The sequence below is a fragment of the Nuphar pumila genome, chromosome 10 (genome assembly GCF_984573655.1).
Source record: "Nuphar pumila chromosome 10, dmNupPumi1.hap1.1, whole genome shotgun sequence".
Classification (NCBI taxonomy): Eukaryota; Viridiplantae; Streptophyta; class Magnoliopsida; order Nymphaeales; family Nymphaeaceae; genus Nuphar; species Nuphar pumila.
Window position 1 is genome coordinate 5928525 of NC_143258.1, and position 21757 is coordinate 5950281.

At 37.1% G+C, this 21757-nt stretch overlaps 1 protein-coding gene across 1 annotated transcript in view; it reads right to left on the reverse strand.

The window, feature by feature from the left end:
* LOC149823357 (uncharacterized) overlaps positions 1 to 21757 on the reverse strand; it is an 81740-nt gene that overhangs the window by 52910 nt on the left and 7073 nt on the right. Inside the window, exon 6 of the mRNA XM_090020034.1 lies at positions 6257 to 7885. Within this exon, the coding sequence (XP_089876160.1) occupies positions 6257 to 7885 (1629 nt within the window). The remainder of the gene's footprint in view (positions 1 to 6256; positions 7886 to 21757) is intronic.

Sequence of the window (21757 nt, forward strand, 5' to 3'; positions counted from 1 at the left end):
TTGAAGTTTCTGGGTTCTATATAGAAATGAATGGCGCTAAGGCAGGCTCTATGTTTAGGAGTAAACGAATCATATGAAATAAACCTAGAAGACATCTTTCTACTTCTCTAAGTTCTTCGTAGGTTTTCATCATTTGTTGAATTGGACCCACTAAGTTCACTGGATTTTTCAATTGCACTCCTAAAACTGTTTTTATCTCTATGGGTATATGTTATAGGATCTCTCAATGCTCCTTCATTTCTATGTTGGGAGATAGCTGGATGGGAAGAGTCATCTTCTTTATCATTGGCGTCATTATGAATGAAATTGTCATCACTATCATCATCATGTGCTAACATTTCAAATAAAAAAGAGTAATCCATGTTTTCTTCAAAGGGTTCACTCCTTTCAAAACCATTAACATTTTCCAGAAAACTCACATTTCTGGAAACATATAGCTTGTCATTTTTAATATCATAACGAAACCCTTTTTGGGTTTCGGAATATCCAAGAAAAGCGCAGGCAATGGCTTTTGGTGAAAGCTTGTCGTTCTTGTCAATAAGAACGAAGCATTTACAACAAAAAATTCTCAACCGACTATAGTCTGGTTCTTTGGTATACAATTTTTCAAAAGGCGAGATATTGTTCAAGTTTTTAGAAGGTAGCCGATTTATCAGATAGACACATGCTAAAGCCGCTTCAGCTCAAAAACCTTTTGAGATGTTTTGAAAAACAAGTAATGTTTGAGTTGTCTCTATTATATATCTATACTTTCTTTCGGCTAATCCATTTTGTTGAGGGGTTTTCGGACAAGATCTTTGGTGAAGAATACCATGACTTTCAAGATAATTTTTGAATTCACTTGAAAGGTATTCTCCACCAGAGTCAGTTCTAAAATTTTTTAGATTCTCATTAAATTGATTTTTAATCATCATATGATAGGTTTTAAAAAACGAGAAAACTTCATATTTGTGTTTAAGAAAATAAATCCAACAATATCTCGTGTAGTCATCAACAAAAATGACATAATATGCAAAACCTCCTTTTGATAAGATGGGTGTCGATCCCCATACATCCGAATGGATAATTTCAAAAGGTCTTGTTGTAAACATAGATCTTTGACAAAAAGGCAATTTTTTCATTTTTTAAAGAATACAATTGTTACAAGTAAAATCACTTTTACATAGACTTTTAACAAAAGGTAAATGAGAAATTTTTGTAATATTTGGATTTCCAAGTCTCTTGTGCCACACATTAATATCCTTTTGTTGGACAACATTACAAAATGGGTTCTTTGGAATTTGAAAGGAATCAACATAGCATTGATCGCCCTTTCTAGAGTTTTCCCCAATCAATCTCCCGGACCTGCGATCCTGTATCCAACATTTGTTAGATGAAAACTTTATATCGCACCCATGATCCGAGAGTTGAGAAACGGAAAACAAATTTAAGTTTAATTTGGGTATAAATCTAATTTTTGGAATAAAGAACCCTTGTTTTTCAAAATTTCCTATTCATTTTACTTCAAGAGATGTTCCATCCGCGATTGAAATAAAAGATGGAGAGGGATTTTTTGAGTATTCGAAAAAAGAACTAAAACTTGGAGTCATGTGAAAAGAAGCACCTGAATCTAAAAGCCAAGAAGTCTTACCGGGAGGAGAAAAGGTTGACATGGCGGCTTCGAAAATAGCACCTTTTAGAAGAGGTTGAAGTGCATCCACCATTTGTTGCAATGAGAGAGCTCCATTTGAAGATGACGAATACTCTTCCTTTTGAGATTGGGATGTAACTTTTTTCACTTTGGGCAAATAGGCTTGATATGCCCCGGTTCCTTACAAAAATGGCATAAAAGCTTGCTATAATCCTTCTTTCCTCCTTGACCACTTGAGTTTTGATTCTTGAAGTGAGGAGGCTTGTAGGTCCTTAAGTTGCTCCCCGGTCTTGAGACAGCATTACCTCCTTCATTTTCTTCATTATTGGAAGGTGTAGCTAAAACACTTGGGTTGTTCTTGCTTATACCCATACGAGTCTCTTCCCCACTTAGTTCAGTAATTACATCTTCAAGAGAGGGGGAAGTGAAGGCGGATAAAAGAGAATACCGGATTTGTTCGAATTCAGGCCTAAGCCCATTCAAAAAATTAAAAAATCTATCTTCTTCCAATTGTTTATGACGAAGCTCTATGGCTTCTCCACTCCACTTGGGTTCGAGCATAGCAAGTTCATCCCAAATAAAAGAGAGTTCGGCAAAATACTCCCTTATAGTCATCTCTCCTTGATAAAGAGTTAGCGCCCACTTTTGGAGGTAATATTTATGAGACAAGTCCCTAGAGTTGTACATCTTCTCAAGGTAATCTCACACTTGAGAGACCTTCTTAAACTTGATAATATTGGCGTTAATTTTTGTTTCTACGGATGAAAAAAACCATGAGAGAATTTTAAAATTCATCATCTCCCATTCTTCATGCTTTTTGGTGTAGTCTTCAAGAGCCTTGGCTCTTTCTTCGCCTTCAAGGATTTTTATTTTTTTCTCCATCAAGGTTATCTTTGGCTCCGGTTCGGGAATCGGGCCTTGGACATAGCCCCAAAGCCCTTTCCCTTTAATATAAGCTTCCATGTTTTTGGCCTAAACGTGATAGTTGGACCCATTGAGTTTGAAGTCGAGAAAAAAATAAGTCTTTTTCACCCATTAGAGAGGAGAGATGATGAAAAAGAATAAGTAACATAAAGGATTTTTAGACCTTTCTTGATAGAATAGTCTTCTAAAATATTGGATGAACAAGAGGATCCACTCCAATCACCAAAAAATTGAACGCACGCTTTTCGAGGCACCCAAAAAAGTGAGAATCCACACGATCTTTCTTTCTCCAACCTTGCTCTGATACCATGTGAAGAATCCTTGCAAACAATCAAGTTTTCAAATAACTTGATACTTCAAATACTCAAGACACAAAATAAATGCAGAGTGTTTATAAGCTTTACACGACAAAAGAAGTGCAATAAATGCACACTATTTATAAGCTTAAGGAGACAACTCCAGACTGTAATACTTACATTCAGTGGGCTCATATAGCCCTTATTTATAAGCACACTTAAAGAGTCGTTGGGCTATTCCGAACGGCTCTTATTAAAGACGTTGGGAATAAGCCCAACGTCTATCTTTTTAAACTGTGTATAACAGTCAACGACTGTCGTACACTCTACACATATAAAAGAACAAAAATAAGAAATGAAAAAAAAATTATAAGAATAAGAAAAAATAAAAAGGAGGAATTACAATCATATTCAAAAACATGAATATGCATAAAATGACTAAAATACCCCTACAGCTAATACATTGTCTTATGAATTACAATTTAACACATACAAGGCCAAGATGAAACACAAAGGGTTTTAGTCAAAGATGAGGAGATTAAGGAGAGATGGAAAAATTATTTTGATAAGCTATTTAATGAAAGTCATGCTCAGGATCTTGGAGACTTCTTTATTCCTTTTCATGAGATGAATCGTGACTTCATGCGCAAGATTCAAAAGAAAGAAATTGCAGAGGCTTTGAAGAAAATGAAATCAAGAAGGGCAGTTGGCCCAGATGGTATTCCTATCGAGGCTTGGAAATGCTTGGGAGAGAAAGGTTTAGAATGGTTGATAAATCTTTTTAACAAGATTTGGCGGACAAATAAGATGCCTAATGAGTGGAGGAAGAGTACTTCGGTGCCTCTATATAAAAATAAGGGTGATATACAAGATTGCACAAACTATCGTGGTATAAAACTCATGAGTCATACTATGAAACTTTGGGAGAGGGTGATTGAGTCTAGGTTGAGGAAGATTGTCATGATATCGGAGAATCAATTTGGTTTTATGCCTGGAAGATCAACTATGGAAGCTATACATCTTCTTAGACAACTTATTGAAAGATATAGAGAGAGGAACAAAGATTTGCATATAGTTTTTATTGATTTAGAGAAGGCATACGATAGAGTACCTAGGGACGTTCTCTGGTGGACAATGATGAAGAAAGGTGTTTCTCTCAAGTACATTAAAATAATTAAATATATGTATGAAGGAGTAGTAACCAATGTCCGCACTTGTGGAGGGGTGACAACCAATTTTCCTATAACGGTTGGGTTAGATCAAGGATCTGCTTTAAGCCCTTTCCTATTTGCTATAGTGATGGATGAGCTTACGAGATCAATTCAAGAAAATGTGTTGTGGTGTATGTTGTTTGTTGATGATATTGTTTTGATTGATGAGTTTAGAGCTGGGGTTAATGCTAAGTTAGAATTATGGAGACAGACATTGGAAGCAAGAGGTTTTAAGTTGAGTAAGAGTAAGAGTAAGACAGAATACATGGAATGTCGGTTTAGTAAGCAACAAAGTAATGATGAGAGTGTAGTGAAGCTTGGTGAGCAAGAAATACCGGTGGATGATTGTTTCAAATATTTGGGATCTATCATTCAAAAGTATGGAGAAATTGATGGAGATGTAAATCATAGGATAAAGGTTGGGTGGATGAAATGGAAAAGTGCAACTGGAGTGTTGTGCGGTCGTAGAATGCCATTGCGGTTGAAGGGAAAGTTTTATAGGACGACTATTAGGCCTGCTTTACTATATGGTACGGAATGTTGGGCTGCCAAGAGACATCATATTCAAAAAATGAGTGTAGCTGAGATGCGTATGCTGAGATGGATGTGTGGAAATACAATAAAAGATAAGATTCGGAACGAGGAGATACGTAAGAAGGTAGGCGTTGCACCCATTGAAAATAAGATGAGAGAAAATCGTTTACGGTGGTTTGGACATATTCGGCGAAGGCCTAATGATGCTCCAGTTAGAAGGATGGAGAAATGGGAAAATATATTAGTTAAAAGAGGTCGGGGTAGGCCTAGGAAGACATGGATGGAGGTGATAGGAAAGGATATGAATGCTTTGAACCTCACCAAGGACATGGCATTGGATAGAAATGATTGGTGGAGAAGGATTCATGTGGAAGACCCATAATGATTTTCTTTTTTGGTTCATATCGCCGACCCCAATTATTTTGGGATCAAGGCGTAGTAGTTGTTGTTGTTGTTGTTGTTTGTAAGGCCAATATAGTCTTTGAGATGCTCCCAACAGCTATAAATATAGTCGTTGGGGTTATCCCAATGACTATATTGGACAAAGTCCAAAAAGCCCTTATGAAAAAGGGAAATGATAAGAAACATAAAAGATAAGAAAAGACAAAACTGCTCCTAATGGGCAGTACTTATTACATGTGTACAAATGACCAAAATGCCCCTACATGGAAAAAACCTATTACAATAATAAAACAGTTAAAAATATATATAATATATACATATATATGAATATATACACTCATATATGAATATATATATATATATAAATATGTATATATATATATATATGAACCAAACATTTTAACAAATACAAGGAAGCAAAACTCCTCTCTTTGAGAAACAGCTAGAGTCATCTAATTAGACACTAACCTTAAAAAAGTGAACTGAGAAATGGAGTGCCATAGCATGGGAATTAGACAAACTAATAGTGGATGAGGACGATTGAATTACATATGCTATCATATGAAGGAGAAAGAAATAACAGTTAATATATGATGATATGGTTAAAAATGAGAAAAAGGACATCAAAAGATTCAACAAGAAAATCCAAAAAACAAATGGCCAATAGAAAAATAAAAAGGGCTTGGCTGAAGAAAAGTTGGGGGCAAGATCATGTTAAAGATTCTTTCATGTAACATGACTGGTTGAACAAACTATGGTTTTCTTTACCATGTAAAAAGTTAAAAACTAATAGTGTAGAAGAAGAAAACATGTCAGAAAAAAAAAAGTGAAAGGGAGGAAAAAACAACAAGGTAGCGAAGATGAAGTGAACAGAGGGTAACAAAAATAAGGTGAGAGGTTAACAAAAGATGGAACAGAAGGATACTGTAAAACATAGTTCAGTTTAAGGAATGAAAAAAGCATGAAAAAAAGAAAACAATGGTGTAAATAATACTGGAAGAAGATTGAAAGGAAGATACCAAATATGAAGATTTTGATGAAACATGCCAACAACATCCCTGAAGATATGGTACCATACAATCATGCTTAGCTAGGAATAGAAAGATATAAAGAAATGCTTGAGAGATTGACATGACCCCCAATGACCTCAAGTTAAGCAGTAGACCAGTGTTCTCCTTTATATATATATTAACCTTAATAGTCTTGTGATACTGCTATCAGAAAATTAAAGCAAATTCAATGAACCAAACAAAACTTACGTGTCCGATGTGTTTTCTGTCCCTTTTTCTTCTAGTTGTGCCAATTGTTTTACTGCAGCTTTGCAGTGGTTTTGTTGGTTCATCAGAAGCATTTGACTTCTCACTTTCCTGGTCTTGAGTATGATCACACCCAACAACTGACCTCAAACATTTATTCTCACTAGTATGTGGACTATGGGGATCCGCAGCATGGTCATACTGCAGTTCGCACTTTGCAGTAGCACAGCTTATTGTATTGGAGACATTAAGCTGCTTCTCATTATCAAAAGTTGTAGGACCTGACCTTACTTGATCTTTAATTTCTCTGAGATCAGGCTCAGATGAACCTGCTTTGCTGTCATTTTCATCCCGAACAGCATCCTTAGAACAGTTTGGTGAAACAGTGATATCCTCATTGTCACCATCCTTTAAACCAGACTTGGCTGTCTGCACCTCTTTCTGAAGGCTCCTCAAACAAATTGACATGGCACTGGATCTTGTGACCCTGTGGTTGCTTGGAGCTACTGTTGGTGCATCCACCTTGGTATCTAACAGGTTCATTGTCTTTGTATCTGCACTAGAAATTTCTAAAGAGAATTTACTCTCTGCATCTTCATGTTTTACCTTAGCTATGTCACATGGAACTCTTCGGTCCCTTAGAATCATAGAACTGGATCCTGATCTGGCATCTGGTTGTTCCCTTGAAGAACCTATTGGCATCTCTGTTTCTGATTTAGATGGATAGATGACTTCTGAATCAAAAACATTTTGCATGTCAAAACCCTTGTCAATATTATCATGACCATCTCCTAATTTCTCTACAGGAAGTTTTCCAGTTACAAGGTCATTGCCACATTCAAGTGGGTGGCTGCCATGTTCCTTCATAGGTAGGTCCCCCCCGTCTTCTTCAAGGTCCACATTGGCTGCATCCAATGCAGCCTCATAGCCTCCATGGTCAAGAATGAAATCTGCCACCACCACAGAAGAATCATCCACTGAAACAGAAGTTGCAGAAAGCAAATTGTTTGTGCCATTCTCTTGGTAAGTTTTAGCTACCAGCCCTTCTTTTACATTATCATTTACGCAGTTAAGCCTAGTGTCTGCCCCTGTGTCTCTATGCTTACTTGGAATGTTCATCTGCATGCTTTTTGACACATGAAATGATGTCCGATTCAGGATTGCTTCATCTAAATGAATTTTTGCACGGTTGTCACCACCCTCAGGAAGCATTTTTCCATCATCAAACTGAGGAATACTACTCAAAGCACTTGCAGTAGAAGAATCCTTATATTCAATAATGCCCTTTTCTGTGCCCTTGCATGTGTCAGATGAATTAACAGCATTTGTATTTGAGCCTCTATGCAATTCAGAATCTCTCAAGAAAGCATTTGTCCAATCTTCAAACTTTATACAATAAGAGGTTTGCATTGATTCATCACTCCCTGGCTCACTGATAAAACCACTTTTGTTTGTTCTAGCTTCATCTGATAGTATCCTCATATGCCTTGCCCTACCAACTGAATGCATCAGGGTATCATTATCATCATAATCATGTCTTAGAGAACAGCTTGCAGTTGCATACTTGCCTAAGTATATATTGGCAAGGATCTCCCATGTAAAAGGAAATCCTATCTGGAAAATATTAGTTACCTGTTCAGATTATAAAATGTATTAAACTGAATGCTTGTGTGGACAAATAGAAACACTGATACACAGGAAACTGCTGCACACATGCAGTGACAGACACATCAATGTATGAGCGCAACACTCTGGCGACTGTTAAAATATGTGTATTATCGTCATTTGTAATCTCGTATATATTTATATTCATATATATATAGATACATATACATATATATATATATGTATATGTATATCTATATATATATATATGAATATAAATATATATTCTTTATTCACCCAAAAGGGTATTTCTGTAAATTCCTGTTTTGCGCATATTCCACTTTGGAATATTGCTTGTAATTTTCCATTTTTATTTTTTATTTTTCTTCTTTTTTCCCTTTTTAATTTTCGGCTTTTGTGCCACATAGGGAGGCTCCCCAAAGAGTCGTTGGGGAGCCTCCAACGGTCACATATGTGACCGTTGGGGGCTCCCAACGACTCTCTTGGGAGCCCCCTTTGTGGCTCCTTTTCTTGCTTATAAATAGAGGCTCTCCCCTTTGTATTTCTTAATTCTTGAGGGAGCTTATGCTCCATTGTAATGGGGTTTTTACCCCTTCTCCATTATTCTTCAATGATATGCAACTTATGACTTTATGTCATATTTTTCCCTTTTTATGGGTTTTATGGGTTAGCACATTATGTGCTTGTGTTGTTTCCCTTTAATGGGTATATTTGCACTTCACGTGCATATGTATGGGTTCATTATTGAACCCAATGTATTCCAACTCACTTTCTAACATGGTATCAGAGCGAGGTCACGATGGGGTTGTCCTTTGGTGCAACGGAAAGCGTGTCGCTCAAGAAATGGTGAAGTATTCATTGCTCTTCCTTTTTGCTTTGAAGTTATTCGGTATGTATCCCTTTTCTTAGAGTATTATGCATTTGAAAATATGTTTCTTGCATATAGTTTGTTCGTTTGATCGTTATGATAGTTGAATTATGTCTTTTCACATTTCGTGTGCTCGTATATTTTAAAATTATCTCCTTTAACTTTGGTGAACTCGTTTGTTGTTCAAATATATAATTTGTGTTTATCGAATTACTCATCGCATACAATAACAATTTATGTTTTTTTTTAAATTACCTTCAATTATGTGAGATTTATAATTCTTACATAACTATCTCATGATTGACCTATAAGTTAATTTTTAAAATTATATATATGATTTCTTGCTAAAGTAATGATCTTTGCTTAAAATTTCTTAACTCTCATATGAACCCTAATTTGATTTGAGTTCCTCTTTTGATTATGAATTTTAGTGCATTTTTTGAAAAAATTGATATAATCCTTATATGAAAATCTCTCACATCTAAAAATCTTTGTTGAATTCTAAAGTAGTTCTTGTTAATGATAACTTATAAGAACTCCTAAAAGTTTTTCAATGTTTCTTTTTTGAAAAATTGTTTATGATAAACCATTAGGAAAGATTTTTTAAAAGGAATTTCTCACACTTCATAGAGTGCATAGTTCATCTTTTGCATCCTTTTGGTATAAATGATTTCATTTTTCATCTTTATAAACTTGTTGGTTTGTATTTTTCATAAGGTTTTGAAACCTCTTAATAATATCTTTTAAAAATGCCTACATTGGCCATAATATGGTTTTCTTTGTCCTCAATTGCAATTGTTAAAGTTTGAGAATTTCAAGCATTGCTCTTTTTATAAAGTGCATACTTGCTCACTTTTGTGTATTTTTGTGTTTTGTGCACATTTGTTTCTCAAATATTTGCGCTTGTATGCATTCCCTCTTTTTTTATGAAATACATGCCTTAGTGCATGTTTGTTTACACCTTGGTGTGTATTTGTTCAAGTATTGTATGAGTGCCTTCGTGCACATCTTTTATAAAGCCTTTTGTGCTCACATGTGTATTGTCTCTTCGTAGACATTTTTGCATTATGGAGCCTTTATGCACATTTATTTTTTATGAAAAATATAATGAATTTAGATATTGAGTCCTTTTTAAATCATTGTAAGTGCTTTTAGCACTTTGGATGTTTCCGCATATCTCATCACAATCAAAGGTTTTTTAAAAATTGTTGTATGGGATTTAATCCCAAATTTATAAATTTTCAAGTGTTTTAAATATTCATTCCTTGAGTATTGTGTTAAAGCCTTCTTTGTGAACCATTACGGTTCTTATGATTTCTTTGATTAAAAGCTTGATTGTCTTGATGAATTCTTTATGTTGTTGTGTTTATTGCTTAATAAGTCCTTTTTGGTATAAATGACTTGTTTGAAGATTAAGCATAATTTGTGTTTATGCAAAATTGTTGTTATAAAGCACATTATTGATTATTGGACCTTTTGATTCAATTTTTTAATCGGTCCTCTTTTCTTTGAAAAATGATTCCTTAAGTTTATTGCCTTTTTGTGGCATTTATATTTGTCCATCACATGTTATTTAATGCATCTTTTATTTGGCCTTATTATTGTTATATTAGAGATGTTTGTTGAGGTGAGTTATGGGCACCTCGTGTTATATCATTTTAGTTTGTCCACCTTCCATATTATAGATGGTTGTTGAGGTGAGTTATGGGCACCTTGGGACTCTAAAATGATTTGTTGTATGATCTCTAATTATGAGTGTGTCACTCATTTTTTTCTCTTGTGGCCATTGATATTATGGATGTTTCTATGTAAATGTGATGGACATATGGTGTTTTAAAACCTTAAATGTTTTAAGGTATATTAAAAATCAAGGGTTTTGGGATTATTGCCCAACCTTTTCTTGTTTATGAATCTTATGAGTGCATTTGCACATTTATGATTTTGTGTTCTTGTGATTTTGCACAAGTATTCTAAGTGTTCTTGGTGTGTGTATGTTCACACATTTGTTCTCAAGAATTTTATTTTATCGATTATAGTATCTTGTTGAAGATATTTTTTACATGCATGTTATTGTTATGAGAATTCATTTTAAAAGGAGTATTGTTTTATTAGAGGTTTATTTTCATTACAAGTTTATTGCCTCAAAAGTCTTTTCCTTTTATGCCCATTATCTAAGTGTCATCATATGTAGACAAGAATTTTATTACACCTTCGTGTGTTTTTAGCCCTTTGTTGGCTTTTGTTTTTGGTCTAGTAGCTGAACACACTTGTCTTGAGTGTTTTTATATGTAGACAAGGCACGTTGATTCACACCATGGTGTGTGATTTTTAGCCTATGTTGGCGTTTGTGTCCTTGTTCTAGTCGCTTAAGATGTATGCCCATGGTTGGCTTATTTCACTCATTTCAAGTGCTATCATATATAGACAAGAGATGTATTATGTTTTAGCCCATGGTTGGCTTATTACTCTTGTTCTAGTAGCTGAACATACTTGGTTTTAAGTGTATTTTTTACGTAGACAAGAGATACTTTTTAGTCCATGTTGACATGTATTCTCTTGTTCTTGTCGTAGATGCACTTATTTCAAATATTATTATATGTAGACAAGAGGTTCTTTCACACACCTTTGTGTGTGTCTTTGGCCTTTAATGACATTATATTTATATTCTTGATCTAGTAGCTTATACACTTGATTTATGGGTTTTGGAGGACTAATGAGGAAGATGTTTGTAATGGATAAACTATTGTTGAAATTTGCAAAATTTCATTCATGACTTGTGTTTTTCAAGCAAATCATATTTTTGATATGCATATCAAGTTGATTTCTTAGCATTTAATCTATATATTAAGTGCTTATGGCTTTTGCCACCCTTATATGCAAAATGTGTATTAAGTATGTCTTTCATAAATGATTTTAAAATCTTGTGAACTCTTGGGTTTATTTTGCGTAAAGTATGCTTGGAGACTTTGTTTCTCTTGTTTGGCACTTTATTACATGTTTGAAGCATGTTCATTAATGAGTTCTTTGAGTATTAATTCATTTAATGATAAGTATATGCATATGCTCTTTATGGCCTCTTTTGGGCTCTCATTCAATAAAGCATAGGAATTTTATGCCTCTTCGTAGGCTTCTTGTGGTATCCCTTTGTGGATCATTTTGTTATTCCCCATTATGAGGTTATATTTGTCCAATGTTGGACCTTATGAATGCATTATGCATTCTTGCAATTTATTTTTGCATAATTTGCTTCCGCTCAGTTTGTTTTAACATGATGTATGATTTTGAAACTTTAAGTGTCATTTCTGCATAATTTGCATAATTTCTAACATAGGTCATCCATAATTATGCTAGTTAGAAATTGTCCATTTGAGTAAAAGTGCAAAGATATGTTTTACTTGTTTCTTTGTTGATTCTCTATAGGATCGCTAAAGATGTGGAACATTAGATACATCATGGATTCGATCGATGGGGAATTGGACTTGAAGACCTAGCTCAAACTGTCATGAAGATGGAGTTTTTTCTTAAAGACTTTTGAAGAATTGGACTTCGTCTCAAGACTTCCCTTTGATTTTCCAAACTTTCGGGTTTTTTCCCCGCAAAGTTTGAGAGGGGATGTTAAAATATGTGTATTATCGTCATTTGTAATCTCGTATATATTTATATTCATATATATATATAGATACATATACATATATATATATATGTATATGTATATCTATATATATATGAATATAAATATATATTCTTTATTCACCCAAAAGGGTATTTCTGTAAATTCCTGTTTTGCGCATATTCCACTTTGGAATATTGCTTGTAATTTTCCATTTTTATTTTTTATTTTTCTTCTTTTTTCCCTTTTTAATTTTCGGCTTTTGTGCCACATAGGGAGGCTCCCCAAAGAGTCGTTGGGGAGCCTCCAACGGTCACATATGTGACCGTTGGGGGCTCCCAACGACTCTCTTGGGAGCCCCCTTTGTGGCTCCTTTTCTTGCTTATAAATAGAGGCTCTCCCCTTTGTATTTCTTAATTCTTGAGGGAGCTTATGCTCCATTGTAATGGGGTTTTTACCCCTTCTCCATTATTCTTCAATGATATGCAACTTATGACTTTATGTCATATTTTTCCCTTTTTATGGGTTTTATGGGTTAGCACATTATGTGCTTGTGTTGTTTCCCTTTAATGGGTATATTTGCACTTCACGTGCATATGTATGGGTTCATTATTGAACCCAATGTATTCCAACTCACTTTCTAACAGCGACCATGCAGACAAAGGTGTACATGAGCAAAATGCATGCATCCACACACACATGCACACATAACTGTAATGAAATATGCGGAAAAGCAAAGAGTGCACTAAGCACTTACAACATCTACTAATGAACAAACAAACAAAAGGGCTAATACCCAAACTCACAAGAGACAACACAACATAAAAATATAAATGTCTCTTATTGAAAGAGAGAGAGCTCTCTAGAGTGAAAAATACAAGAGGGGTTCACCCCTATTTATACACAAAAGAAGGAGAGGAGGAGTGGTCATATGGCCTTAAAAGAAGAGCCACCTAGGGGCTCCCATGGAGTCGTTGGGAGCCCCCAACGGTCACAAATGTGACCGTTGGGGGCCCCATCAACTCCATGGTGGGGCCCCTTTTAGGTGGATAAAAAACCAAAAAATAAAAAGTAAAAAATAAAAAAGGAAATTTACAAAAAGAAAGAAAAGAAACAAGTACCCCTATCGAGTACTTGTGAAATGACTAAAATACCCCTATCGGGTATTTTAGATTATACAAATATATATGTATATAAATATATACATATATATGAATTATATATATTTTAACACCCTCCCTCAAGCTTTACGGGGATATAACCGAAAGCTTGTTAAGGAGAAACAAAAACCGAGGAGCCGCAAGAGCCTTAGTGAAGAAGTCCGCCAACTGGTACTCTGATGTGACGTAAGGTAGTGCTATGGTTCCTCTTAGGTATTCATCACGAACGTAATGGCAGCCATCTCAATATGCTTAGTACGCTCATGAAAGGTGTGATTGCTTGCAATATAGATTGCGCTTTTGTTATCGCAACACAGCTTCGAAGGAGTAGAGATGACAATGCTCATATCACTGAGGAGGCTTCTTAGCCACACAAGTTCCATGGTTGTAGTGGCCATAGCACGATATTTTGCTTCTGTCGAGGACAAGGATACTTTGTGTTGCTTCTTGCATCTCCAAGAAATCATAGAGTCACCTAAGAAAACACAAAATCCGGTAGTTGAGACTCGGTCATTGGGATTTCCTCCCCAATCTACATCAGTATAAGCAATTAAATCAAGGGACGAGGCAGAGGAAAAAAAAACTCCCTTAGTTATGGTATTTTTGATATATCTGACGATCCTTAAGACTGCACTCATGTGCACAGTTGTAGGTGCATGTTGAAATTGACTGACAAAGTGGACGGCATGAGCAATGTCTGGCCGTGTGATGGATAAGTAGGTTAGAGACCCAACAAGTTGCCGGTAGGGAGTAGGATCCTCGAGAGGTGTTCCATCTTCCAACCTTAATTTTGCATTGATGACTTCTGGGGTTTCTGTCTTTTTATCATCGGAGATACCAGATTTAGAACCGATGTCAGCAGCAAGTTTCATCTGAGAGAGAATGTACCCTCGAGGAGAGTACGTCACTTTAATTCCTAAAAAATATCTTAAGAATCCAAGGTCAGACATATCAAAATTTTCTTTCAAAACCTTTTTTATATCATTAATGCCTTGCTCATCACTTCTTGTGATGATCATATCATCAACATAAAGTAGTAAAATAACTACTGAAGACCCTGCACTTTTCACAAACAAAGCAGTATCAGTATAACATGAACGAAAATTCAAACTTGTCATTACATTGCTAAATCTATCATGTCAAGCCTTTGGGGCTTGTTTTAAACCATATAATGCCTTTTTAAGTTTAAGAATTTTATTTTTACCAATACATACTCCTGGTGGGGGATCCATGTAAACTTCTTCATTTAATTCGCCATTTAGAAATGCATTCTTAACATCGAGTTTATAGATAGGCCATTTTTTTCACTGACGCAATAGCAATAAGAGTCCTAACACTAGTCATTCTAGCAACAGGTGCGAAGGTTCATAATCTATACCATATTCCTGAGCATATCCTTTAGCTACTAATCGTGCTTTATAACGTTCTAATGAACCATCACTCTTGGTTTTAATTTTGAAGACCCATCTACATCCTATTGATTTCTTTCCAGTGGGTAACGAAGTTATTTCCCAAGTTTTTGCTTTTTCAAGAGCACTAAGCTCTAAGTTCATGGCTTCAACCCATTGGGGAATATTTTTGGCCTCATTATAGTGTGAAGGTTCATGAAATGAATGCAACGCAATTAGACATGCTCTATATCTAGGAGTTAGGGACTCATAGGAGACAAACCTATTAGGAGGGTTGGAGATCCGACTGGATCTCCTTAAAGATGTTTCTTCTATGTTGGATCCTTGAGAGTATTTTTCTAATGCGCTTATCTGAGTTTGTTGACCACGCCTAACATATGTTTGGATTGGTCTATTATTCTCATCTATAGCATTATCAAGAGGAATTTCCTCTAGGTCATTCAAAGACTCATTAGAGATTTCCTCTTCTTGAGGAGTCTCATCTTCTTGAGATAGAAGATCAAATAAAAAAGTATATTCACTTTCATCAATATCTTTAGTTTTCACAAAACCATTTTCATTTTCCAAAAATGTTACATCTTTGGATACATAGAGTTTGTTATTTTTCAGTCAAAACATCTAAAACCCTTTTGATTTTCTCCATAACCCAAGAAAACGCATTCAATAGCTTTAGGAGATAATTTGTCCCGTTTATGAGTAAGGACAAAACATTTACATCCAAAGACTCTCAATCTATTGAAGTCGGGTGTTCTTTCAAATAGTTTTTCGTATGGAGATGTATTTTGTAAGGATGAGGATATCATTCTATTTATTAAGTAAGTTGAGGTTAAGGCCGCTTCGGCCCAAAAATTCTTTTGGAATTTCTTTGGAGATAAGGAGTGTCCTAGTGGTTTCCATGATATGTCTATGCTTTCTTTCGGCCAAGCCGTTTTGTTGGGGAGTCCTAGGACACGATCTTTGATGACAAATTCCATTTACTTCTAAATAGTTTTGAAATTCATTTGATAAATATTCTCCACCCGAATCGGATCTAAGAGTAGAGATATTACTTGAAAATTGATTTTTAACTATCATATGAATTTTTTTGAAAAACTCAAAGACTTCGGATTTTAAATTGAGAAAGTAGATCCATACATACCTAGTGTAGTCATCGATGAAAGTGACATAATAGGAGTGTTAGAATTGTATTTGTCTTGGATATGGATCTAATATGGGATCCATATCCGTACGTATGCTCCCCCATACTTGGGTGGTGGCATACTTGTAAATCTTGTAATGTTTTCATGTATTTTGTTTAGAGGTGTAAGATCCTATATATACATAATTGAAGAGGGACACAGATATTATGTGCCCTACTTTTCTCTCTCCTTTTGGCGTCTTCCTCCTCTCTTCCTTTCCTCTCTTCTCTTTCATTACTTTGATTTTCAGATTGAAGATTGTTCTCCAAAGCTTGAAGGCGCTCTATCTTGAAGACTTATTCAGATTCTTACATGGTATCAGAGCGGAACGTCACCTGGTAATCCAAATCCCCAAATCTGTCTTCTATACCCTAACCCTAATATTTTTTTTTTCTGTCCACGTCAAAATATACTGTATGTGTCTATTCTGATTGTTATTCTCTTGTGTTCTGTGTTCATCTTGGTGATTTTCTTTTATGCATACTGGTTTTTCATACGTGACCTCTTGCTAGAATCTCTGCCCTCCTTCCTGCATGTTGTATGTTGCTATCTTTCTACTGTTTTCCTGCGTGCTATCCCTCTTTCGATTGCTTTTCGAACAGCATATTCTCTGCTAGCATATCCGCCATCCTTTGCGGGTAATTTTCTGCTAGTTTCTTGTTGGGTTTCACAGCAACACTGCTTTTCTCTGCTTCACGTCAAATGGTGCTTCTTTAATCTTACATTCCAGCATTATATCAGCACAACCATGTCTGCCCTCTCTTCGAGTTTCCTCTCCCAACTCATCTCCCAAAAGTTAACCCATTCCAACTATTTGACGTGGAAACATCAAATAGTCCCTTTCATTAAAAGCCATTGTCTATATGGTCACATTGATGGCTCTACTCCAGTCCCGCCTGAATCGATTTTGTGTGAAACAAAGGATGCTACTAGTTCGGTGACTGCTACAGATAATATCCCTAATCCGGCATATGCCGTATGGATGGCACATGATCAGGCTTTAGTTGCTTATATTACTTCTACTCTCTCAGAAGAAGTGCTTGCAGGTATAGATGATGATATCTCAGCTTTTCAATTATGGAATATGCTTGCAAATACATACTCTCAAGTTTCAGAAGCTAGATATCTCCAATTGAAGCGTCAATTTCAAAGCATCAATAGAGGCTCCAGATTTGTACTTGAGTATCTCTATGAGATTAAAAATGTCAGCGATCAACTTGCCATTATTGGTCATCCTATTTTAGACAAGGATAAAGTTCAGCAGGCCCTCAGTGGACTAGGGTCAGAATTTGATATATTTTGCACTGCTCTAGTGGTTCTTCCTATTTTACCCTCTTTTGAAGACTTAAAGGCAAAATTGATCCAGCATGAGGCTAGTAGAGTTAACAGGCATGATGCTTCCCTTTCTACTTCACCTAGTGTTTTAGTTACTTCTACACATGGTATGTCAGGACAGCGTGCACATACTTGGGCTCACACATCCGGCCAAGGAAAGGGTATTCTTCCTATTCCTCAGGGCAGTACTCCTGTTAACATGCCAAAGCGTATCCCTACATGTTTCTATTACAACAAGAGAGGACATGTTAAATCTGAATGTTGGCACAATCCTCAGAACAAAGGCAAGGGAGGTCGACGTGATCACAGGCCCACCCCCTCTACCACTTCTAGATCGTCTTTCTCCTCCTTCACGCCCGATGCACAACAACTCCTAATGACAGCTATGTCTAACCTGAATCTCAAGCAAAATGATGATGGTGTCTGGTATGTGGATTCTGGTGCTGCCGCCCATGTGACAGATGATGCAGGTAAACTCTCTAGTGCTTCTCCATATTTAGCAAAAGGTTCTGTAGTTACAGGTGATGGCACTCATCACAAAATTACTCACATTGGAAATGCATATGTTTCTTTGCCGCATACTTCTCTTCCTTTACACAATGTTTTAGTTGTCCCTAATGTCAAGAAAAACATTATTTCAGTATCTAAACTCATTGATGACTCTTCCTCATCAGTTGAATTCACTCCTTCCTCTGTTTTTGTCAAGGATCCTCTCACCAAGACGATATTCGCTGAAGGAACTCGTGAAGGCAACATGTACGTCCTCAAAGAAGCTCCTCCAGTGTCCAAGTCCAGTCCACCTGTTTCATTTCCTATTAGTCCGAATGAAGTTAATTTGACTCAAATTGATATGCCCTCTGTTTGGCATAATCGATTAGGCCATTGTAGTCATTCTTTTATTTCTAGTCTTGTTATGGATGGATTGTTGCACAAATCCAGTTTGAGTCCTGTTAGTGAGTCAGGCATGTGCTCAAGTTGTCAACTTTGTAAGAGTCATGCCCTCCCTTTTAATTCCATCAATAAAAGAGCTTCTAAATTGTTTGAGACGATTTACTCTGATGTTTGGGGACCAGCTCCTGTCTCATCTTCTTCCGGCAGTAGATACTATGTCATTTTTGTTGATTCTTTTTCTCGCTATACATGGATACACTTCATAAAACACAAGTCTGAAGTGTTCCATCTGTTCACTCAATTTCATGCCCTCATTCAAAACAAATTTTCATCCAACATAGTGCAATTTCAATGTGATGGTGGTGGTGAATATTTATCATCTGAATTTACTGAATACTTGTTAAATCATGGCATCACTAGACAGATATCTTGTCCACACACACCACAGCAAAATGGCATTGCAGAACGCAAGCACCGGCACATTGTAGAGACTGCCTTAAGCATGCTCCATGACACTGATCTCCCTATGACTCTATGGACTGAGGCATTTCACACGGCTGTTTATGTTATAAATCGATTGCCTTTAGCTCTTCTCGCAGGGAAATCTCCTTTCTTCCTTTTGAATCATGAGCATCCTAAGTATGATGAGCTTCGGGTTTTTGGATGCATTTGTTATGTTCATGTTGGTTCCAGCCTCCAGAACAAACTTCAAGCTCGGGCTGTTATGTGTCAGTTTGTGGGCTATGCAGATCATTATCGAGGCTATAGGTGCTATAATCCCCTAACAGGTCGTATACATATTTCAAAACATGTTGTTTTTGATGAACTCAGGTTGCAGTTTCACACTTCTTCCAAGGCTCTTCATGATTCAGCGTCCAGACTGTATGATCCATGGTTATGTGCTGATATCTTAGGCGATGGGATTCAACCGACCACCTTCCCAACCCCTTATGACAGTACTCACATTGAAGCAGATATGTCTGATGCCCAGATGGATGATCCTCCTTTAGACAGGTTTTCTGGCTTGGTTTATTCTCGTCGCACTCCTGCCTCTACTACTGATTCTGCCATTGTTCCTTCCCATGCACGAAGGTCCACTCAAGTGAGGCATCCCGTGGATAGATGGGTAAGCTATGACACTTTCACTTTGGATTTTCAGCTTTTTATGACCAGTTTGCATAAACAGACTGAACCAAAGTGTTATTCTCAAGCCTCTAAAAATTTCCGTTGGATTGAAGCTATGAATGAAGAAATGGAAGCCTTGAATGAATGTCAAACATGGGAAGTTGTTCCACGGCCAAGGGATAAGAATGTTGTTGGGTCTAAATGGGTTTATAAAATCAAATATAAACCAGATGGCAGTATTGATAGGTATAAAGCTCGACTTGTGGCTAGAGGTTTCACTCAACAACATGGCGAAGATTATGATGAGACTTTCAACCCTGTTGTTAAGATGAGTACCATTCGAGTTATTCTTTCTCTTGCAGTTACTCTTGGATGGCCATTACATCAACTTGATGTCAAAAATGCATTTCTTCATGGTTTCCTCAAAGAGGACGTTTACATGGAACAACCACCAGGATATGCTACTAATGATTCTAATTTATGGGTATGCAAGTTGCACAAGTCATTATATGGGTTAAAACAGGCTTCTCGTTCATGGTTTGAAAGGTTCTCCCTTCACATTCAAGAAGCTGGTTTTCAGAAGAGTGCCCTTGATCATTCTCTATTTATCTATCACAAAGGAGGGATCACTACTTGGTTATTGATATATGTGGATGACATAGTTCTCACGGGTAATACTTCCTCTCACATCGTTCAAGTCAAAGAGGTGTTAGAACAACACTTCAAAATGAAGGATCTCGGGGACCTCAGATACTTCTTGGGTGTTGAATTAGACAGGACTGATGACTCTCACTCTTTCCCAACCAGAGTTACCAGTCGAGGAAGCGGGAGCGGGAAGCGATACGGGAAGCGGGAGCGGGAAGCGAGGCACTTTAAAAAATTTAGGAAGCGGGGAAGCGTGGGACCACTTAGAAGAAAATTCCGAACCGTCTCGGAAACGACCTAGGAAGCGAACCGGAAGCGAGGGGAAGCGAAAAAAATTAAAAAAAATGGGGAAGCGAGGGGGAAGCGAGGGGGAAGCGTGGGGGAAGCGTGGGGGAAACGTGGGGGAAGCGTGGGGGAAGCGTGGGGGAAACGTGGGGGAAGCGTGGGGGAAGCGTGGGGGAAACGTGGGGGAAGCGTGGGGGAAGCGCGCTTCCCATTTATGGGAAGCGCGTTTCCCATAAAAGGGGGACGCGCTTCCCATAAAAGGGAAGCGCGCTTCCCAAAAAAGGGGGACGCTTCCCCTCACGCTTCGGAAGCGCGACGTTTCGCGCTTCCGAAGCGCGCTTCGGGGAAGCGCGCTTCCCCTTTTGCCTAGGCGCTTCCGGTAACTCTGTTCCCAACACAAGTATGCCCTTGATATTCTCACCTCCTCTGATATGACTGATTGTAAGCCCATTAACACGCCCAGCATTTTGCATGCAAAGTTGAACGTTTCAGATGGCAGTCCTGCATATCCTGATCCGACCTTTTATCGCAGTATTGTTGGGAAACTTCAATATCTGACATTCACTCGGCCCGACATTGTATATGTTGTCAATCAAGTTTCCCAATTTATGCATGGTCCCACAGACACTCATATGGAAGTTGTCAAGCGTATCTTACGTTATCTCAAGGGGACTATTGGCGATGGACTTACTTATAAATGCATGTCTCCTACTGTGGATGGTCATATTATCTCTACTTACACTGATGTTGATTGGGGAGGCGACCTTGATGAACGCCGATCTGTTTCTGGCTATTGTGTCTTTCTCAATTCTAACCTTGTCTGTTGGAGTAGTCGCAGACAACGCGCCATTGCAAAATCCAGCACAGAAGCTGAATATAGGGCCATGGCTGCTGGCACTGCTGATGCTACTTGGCTTCGTCACCTCCTTGGTGAATTATCTCTTCCTATTGCTCAGTCTTCCGTGTTGGTTGACAATCAGAGTGCCATTAAAATTTCATTCAATCCCATACTTCACAGTCGTACCAAGCATATTGAGATTGATCAACATTTCATTCGTCAGAAAATAGAAGATGAGGAAATCTCCCCTGCATATATACATACTTCTGAGCAAGTTGCTGATCTTTTCACCAAAGGACTCACTGGATCACAGTTTTGGCATTTGAAGAACAAGTTGGGCATGATGAAAACTCATGCACAACTTGAGGGGGGATGTTAGAATTGTATTTGTCTTGGATATGGATCCAATATGGGATCCATATCCGTACGTATGCTCCCCCATACTTGGGCGGTGGCATACTTGTAAATCTTGTAATGTTTTCATGTATTTTGTTTAGAGGTGTAAGATCCTATATATACATAATTGAAGAGGGA